General features: G+C 32.0%; 1 protein-coding gene across 1 annotated transcript; it reads right to left on the bottom strand.

The window, feature by feature from the left end:
• Positions 1 to 835: 835 nt before the first annotated feature.
• LOC126673855 (uncharacterized) lies at positions 836 to 4677 on the bottom strand. The gene is made up of 9 exons (XM_050368166.2): positions 4247 to 4677; positions 3854 to 3937; positions 3426 to 3758; positions 2677 to 2812; positions 2386 to 2548; positions 2017 to 2145; positions 1740 to 1934; positions 1294 to 1416; positions 836 to 1193 (listed from the first exon to the last, which is right to left on the bottom strand). The coding sequence occupies exons 1-9, from the start codon at positions 4461 to 4463 to the stop codon at positions 1086 to 1088; spliced, it is 1488 nt and encodes a 495-aa protein (XP_050224123.1). The 5' UTR covers positions 4464 to 4677; the 3' UTR covers positions 836 to 1085.
• Positions 4678 to 6653: the final 1976 nt, after the last annotated feature.

Genomic DNA, 6653 nt, shown 5'->3' on the forward strand with positions numbered 1-6653 from the left:
TTTCACAATTTTTTTGCAATTTATACCAAAAAGACTACAGAAAAGCTCCTAAAACAAATGAACCATTCTGTATGCTAAAATAATAAAAAAACATAAATGGCAGGTACATTGCAAAGGTCATCAGTTTCGTTTAGACGACAAGGCTCCTCCGGCCGCGTATGGGATAATCGTCACGCTGATCGGAAATCTAACAGCCCGCTCAGCGTTAGCGGACCGCTTCTAGGCATGGGAACCACTGGCAACGGACTGGCCATGGGAACTACGGGCAGCGGACCGCTTCTAGGCATGGGAGCCACCGGCAACGGACTGGCCATGGGAACCACGGGCAGTGGACCGCTTCTAGGCATGGGAACCACCGGTAACGGAATGGCCATGGGAGCCACGGGCAGTGGACCGCTTACAAGCATCAGTAACATTCCTGATTTACACCAAAGAAGCATTCAAAAGAGTAGAGAGCATAATGAATTTCCGGTATACAGAAATATTAGCAGAGATTCAAGATCTTGCAGCTCAAGACCTCTGCAAGATTCTAAGCCACAAAGTAAAGATCCAAGGTGCAGTGTCTTGTCATTTTTTAGGCTTTGTGTGGGATCTCCTAAATCTTAATTTTCATTTCTTTTGTTCATATCTGTGTCTTGTTTGCCATTTGTATATAATCTTTGGCAGCATAACATTTCATACATATAAATCCATTCTTTAATCTCTTCCATCTGTAAGCACAAGAACATCTGTTTTCAAGCAATATCCTGCAAAACCGTAGAACGCAAAACCACATCGAGCTAGATTTAGAAACAACGGACAAAGAACGAAGGAATTAGTATGCGAGAATAGTAGATGACACAAATCAAAGCGTGATATTGAACATCATTGTCTTCTTGTATTTCATTTCCAACGGAATGCAGTTCTGCACTCAAGTCGGAAACTGTACAAGTAAATGAAGGCATTCGAATACAAAATTAGAGGCTGTGAGGTTTTTCTTTCAACTGGCAAACGCGCCAGAAGGTAGGTTATAGAATATGAGTGGAAAAGAAAAAGTAACAGAAGAATTTGAGTCTCAATTAGATTTTGGCTGGTTTAGAAGATGTTTAAAGTATTGTAGCCTTTTCAACTAATTGCTGATGTTTAGCGTAGTCGAGTTCATTCAAGCGTATGCAACATAGTACATGCTCTGGCAAATCCTCTGCCTTGTTTCCCTGTTTAACAAATTTTGAGACAGTGTAAGGAACATCACACAGAGCTGTAAACAATTTAAAATTAGCCGCGGTAGTAAATGATTTGAGAAAGAATGATGACCTGTATCGTCAGGCCAAAATCCAAGACGCAGAGCTTCAACCTGTTTTGGAATAATTCGAAACCTTTTCTAGGGACGTAGCCAAATCTGTGCATATCCAAATCAATCTCTAAGTAGTTTTCTCCCTGTAAGGATATCCAAAATAAAACACAAGTAAGAACTATATCTACAACCTCAACTCCGTAGTATGTATTGGTATGTGCTGCTTCTATAGAGAGCGATATATAAATTAAGCATGTTCACGAGCATAATTTATGGAAATGGAACTTTTGATTTCTTATAGAAATGCGATTCAAAGAATCCCACCATGTATATTCTAAAAGTTTCATGAATTACCAAGACCATAACCTGATGCTCACATAAATTCTTTATTAGCTAACACCAGTTTGTGTTAGTTTATGTTATAAAGAAAAAATTAAAGTAATTGTAGTAATGAAATTTTATTTACCATATAGAATTCATGTTGAGGACGTGATAGAACAGGTTTTTCATTGTATGCATTCAAAAGCTTCTTTTCGGCAGAGCCTAATTGAAGTTCATCTGCATTCGCCAGTCTCCCTAATATTTTTAATCTTTCTCTAAATGGTGCAATTGTATCAACCGGGAAACCTCTGACTCTCTCCACTTCATCATTAATTAACTTCTGCAATTTAAATATCCATATTACAATTTTGGTGGAAATTAAACAGTATATATGCATAAAGGTGGATATGCATTTATCTTACATTGATACTGTCTCGGAAATTAGAAGGAAGTTCTTTTGAGTAATTCTCGGACACCTTAAAATACATAACTACACTCATTCCTTCTCCATCAGTTTCGCTTGCAAAAATTGTGGGAGGATACAATGGTATCTGTACAAAATAATCATGTTATTATTAATAAAAGTGTAAAAAACTATTTGAATCGTATATATCAAAGTGTAAAGTACTCCTAAATTCCTAATGTGCAAAGAATATCTCTGGGTTTTATGATATATAATTAGACTGCACAAGAATACAACTTTGGCTCCAGACTAGCAATGGACATTATTAAAGCAGGGAGATTTTGTTGCCATTTAAGCACTTTAATGAATTAATGAAACTGACAAGTACCTGAAGATTTACAACAAGGATTGAAGGGACTTCATCAGATGTATTGACAATAGGAAGTTCCACAAACCGAGCAATATGATGAATTTTCCTTGGAGATACGAAGAGGTCCGCACCAAATGGATAATACGCGGCACAGTTTGGAGCATGACATTTTTTCTTATCCCTGATAAACATATTATTAGGAAACCAACACTAAGTTTAGTTACAAAGAAGTAACACTATTGAAGCAAACACCATATATGTGACCTCATGCTATCAATTGACACAACGCTTCAAAACAATTTTTCATACTTAATATAGCTCTGTCCTCGTACTTTGAAAGAACTTGGTTCAATAGGTGACCAACAATCGGGCATTTTCTTCTCTATGGGACAATATGAAAGTGAGGATCCAGCAATTGGTCTTTGTAGAAGTGCCTTGGGTGAAACTGAAACAGCAGGAAAAACTTGCCTATAAGATGTCGGTAATCCACTTACGGCAAACCAATTAATAAAGTCATTTACAAGTAAAGATTCATAAAGCACCAAGAATAATTGCATTATTGAGTCAAGAAAACAAAAATTAAATTTCCATTTTTTTTCTATCTAAAGCACATTAGCATAAAAATATCAACTATATCCTATATTTGGCCTTTTGGTTAAATGGCCCTCTAAATATAGAAAGAAGAAAAATGATGAATTGCATTATGTTAGGCTAAATAGAAGAATAACTTATCAGTTTTACAAGCTAAAAGTTAAATCCTTCACCTCTTATACAATAATTAATGCACTAAAAGATCAAACTATAAATTATTACTGCTAAAAGGCTGCCCTGTGTTGCACGGAAACGGAAATGCCGAAACAAACCAAAAAAAACAGCGAAACTACATTTTTTTACAAGAATAAGTTAAACATATAGAATTTTGGAGTTCCAAAACATTTTTCTGGAAACAGAAAGGGAAACACCAATCATAGGACTTGACAAGTTTATGTTCGACATAAATGTTAAGCAAACAAACAGCAGCATAGAACGGAAATATATAAAGAAAAGCAAAATCTCACATAAGGTGGGAGTAGCATGTCCTTCTCTCCATTTAAAGGAAAGTTTAAGAGAAGCCTTTTTCCGAGGCGTGCCCGATGGACTCAGTGATTTCTTCTTTTCAATAGAGGAAACGGTTGAAGCAAGACAAGGCAAACAAGCATTTTGCAGAATCCCACAATTACTCTCTTCAACTTGAACCACCTGCTGCATTTGCCCTAAATTCACATCACTTCCACCATTCTCACCTTTCACATCCTCACTTCTATTATGCTCTTCAAAATAGTTATTTTGATTAACATCTCTAGGTGATGAAATGCTCAGTACACTCTCTGACCCAACCACTGAAAATCCATCTGAAAACCAACCCAACCAAACCAAACACTAAATAAATTGTTCTAAAAGCTAAAAACCATAGAACCAAATTTGTTTAAACACTAAAATCACAAACCTTCATGAACACTGTAAAACTCATCATCATATTCAGATTCAAGAACTGAAGTTGCATCAGACCAAGCAGCTACATCAGTAGTTCCTATTCAACAAAACCAATTTTATCACTACCCAATTCAAAAAAAATCACCAAAAACTTCAAGAACATGTAGAATTAATCAAAACCCAGATTAAAAAATGCTAACTTTATCACTACCCAGATCAAAAAAATCACCAAAAACTTCAAAACATGCAGAATTAATCAATACCCAGATAGAAATATGCCAACTTTATCACTACCCAGATCAAAAAAAATCATCAAAAACTTCCGAAATTATAGAATTAATCAATACCCAGATAAAAAAAATGCCAAGTTTATCACTACCCAGATCATAAAAAACCATAAAAATACCTTGAAAAGCAGGATTGGTGAAGGAACGATCTGCTTGGCCATCAAATTCAGGTCCGGCAGTATTATGAGAAGAAACCCTCCGTCTGATAATTCTTCTCCGTCTCCTTCTACTTCTTTTTGGGTCAGTTTTATTATTATTATCATTATTTTGCTTTTTTTTCTTCAATGATAATGTAAATCCAATGCAATTTTTTGGAATCGAAGCACAACCTCCCATTTCTTTTAGTCTGAGTTTACTAATTTTTGTGAATCAGTTGTGATGAGAGGAGAATAATTTCATATATGTGATCAGTAACAGATTCATGAGAGTTAATAACTGGAATTATACTATAAATATCATGTTAATGAAGAAAAAGTCTTAAAAAGATTTGGTAAGAAATTTGTGTGTAGACTGTTCTTCACTAACCAAATTGAGAGATGGGTTTCACATCAGTATCATTTATGATTTATATGTTAACATCGTGTCAGATTTAACTTCTTTTCTTTTAGTTTAATGGCTTACTTAGTAGTACTTTAATATTTTAATTAAAATAAAATAATATCTATGCATTGAATTTATATTAAAAACAAAAGAGATTGATTTAATAATGTATAGTATTAGGATTAGAATTCTCTCAAATTCATTTTAAACTTGAGAGGGTCAAATTCAAAATTTACACCGTCATTACAAAATTAACGGTATAGATTAAAAAGGTATAATTTTAATCAAATTAATTTACACCGTTATATATCGCGAACATGGCCCTCTCAAATTCAAAAGAACTTGAGGTAATCCCAATTTATAGTATTATTATTATTTTAACTCCCTTTTGCAGATTTAAACAAACGATCTAACAGTTTTGTGAGGATTTAAACTAACAATCTAGCAGTTTTTGTGAGGATTTAAACAAACGATCTAGCAATTTGTTGTACAGCGCTTATATTATTTGGGTTGTAGCTCGTTGGTATGATACTATTATTTAAATTTGATTGGTAAATTAGATTTAAAATTAATTAAATGAATAAAAAAATTATTTAAATGGTAACTACCAATTCTATTAAATACTCCCTCTGTCTCATAAAATAGGCAAAATTGCTATTTTAGAAGTCATAAAATATAGATAAAGTTGCTATATTAATTTGACTAGTCAATTTAAAATGCCTATAATATCTTTCATTAATTTCCACCATTTTGGTATATTTGCTAAATTATCATTATTTATCATTTATCCAACATAAATATTAAGAATAAATTTATTTTTTCAAAATTTAATAAAAATTTCAATAAAATAATTAGTTTATCCATAATAAAAATTAAATTTAAAATATTTAAATAATTAAATAATAATTACTATTGGAGGTTAATAAAAAAATAACTAATTTAATTTCTATTTTTTAATTTTTATACAAACTTAATTTTGTCTATTTTAATGAGACATAAAAAACATAAAAATAAAAAATAACACTTAAAAATACTTTTGATAATAGATAGTGGGGATAATTATTAGATCTCAAAGTGGGATCATTAAATAAGATTAATACACTATCTTTTCTATATATTTTAAATACTGTATTTTTTTCAAATAAAGAAATGGTGCAGTTGGAATACACAAGTTTGCAATTGCTAGTCCAAAAGGTTCCTATGATCCAATTCAATTATGTAGTGGAATTGTTACTATAGATGATAGCTGATGTATGATCTTTTTTCTTTTATGCCATTTAAAAAGTATATTTGACCTATTATAAAGTCTAATTTAAAAGTTTATTTATATTTGAAGTATTAGTTAATTCAAATATCTGTAAATATGTATATATAAATTTTCTCAAGTATCATAATTATTTATTTTAAACATTAATCACTTATATATTCTATTAAATTTGGGTTTTTCATAACTATAAAAAAATATAATATACTGACAAGAAAAACAATTTTTTTGAAATATTAAAAATATTTACAAAAATATTGGATTAAAAGTTTCAGAAAAAAAAAACTTAAAACTCATAAAAAAATGGATCTTTCATGTTTTCTTTAGAGAATATGATGTAGACTTTTACAACGAATTGGACGGAAAATCATATCTTCTCTACCTCTGTTTGGACCAAAAGTCGTAAAATAAAAAAGGTGATCGACATGGTATTTTTGCTCACATCCCAGGTGAAGGCTTGGAAGAAACAGTAGCTATGTGCATTGATTATCGGGCGTTCAACAAGGTAACCTAACCACCTTTTGTTAATCAAAGTAGGTATTGTTTACATTCGATTTATTTTCTGTATTAATAATTGATGAAATGTGAGCTTTAATTGATGAATGTGACCTGCAAAATAAGGTAGATGGTCAATCGGACGGTGGTGGTCTGATAAACTCTCCGATGTTTAAGTAAGCTTAGGTTTAAGTTGGAAAAGTGATGTATTGAATGTGTGTATGAAG

The sequence above is a fragment of the Mercurialis annua genome, linkage group LG3 (genome assembly GCF_937616625.2).
Source record: "Mercurialis annua linkage group LG3, ddMerAnnu1.2, whole genome shotgun sequence".
Classification (NCBI taxonomy): domain Eukaryota; kingdom Viridiplantae; phylum Streptophyta; class Magnoliopsida; order Malpighiales; family Euphorbiaceae; genus Mercurialis; species Mercurialis annua.

Bases quoted from the DNA above. Each gene is read 5' to 3' on its own strand.
- LOC126673855 (XM_050368166.2), bottom strand. From the start codon at position 4,463: ATGGGAGGTTGTGCTTCGATTCCAAAAAATTGCATTGGATTTACATTA. The intron at 3,938-4,246 runs GTATTTTTATGG...TTTGTTGAATAG, and splicing joins CACCAATCCTGCTTTTCAAG to GAACTACTGATGTAGCTGCT. The intron at 2,813-3,425 runs GTGAGATTTTGC...CTGCTGTTTCAG, and splicing joins ACATGCTACTCCCACCTTAT to TTTCACCCAAGGCACTTCTA.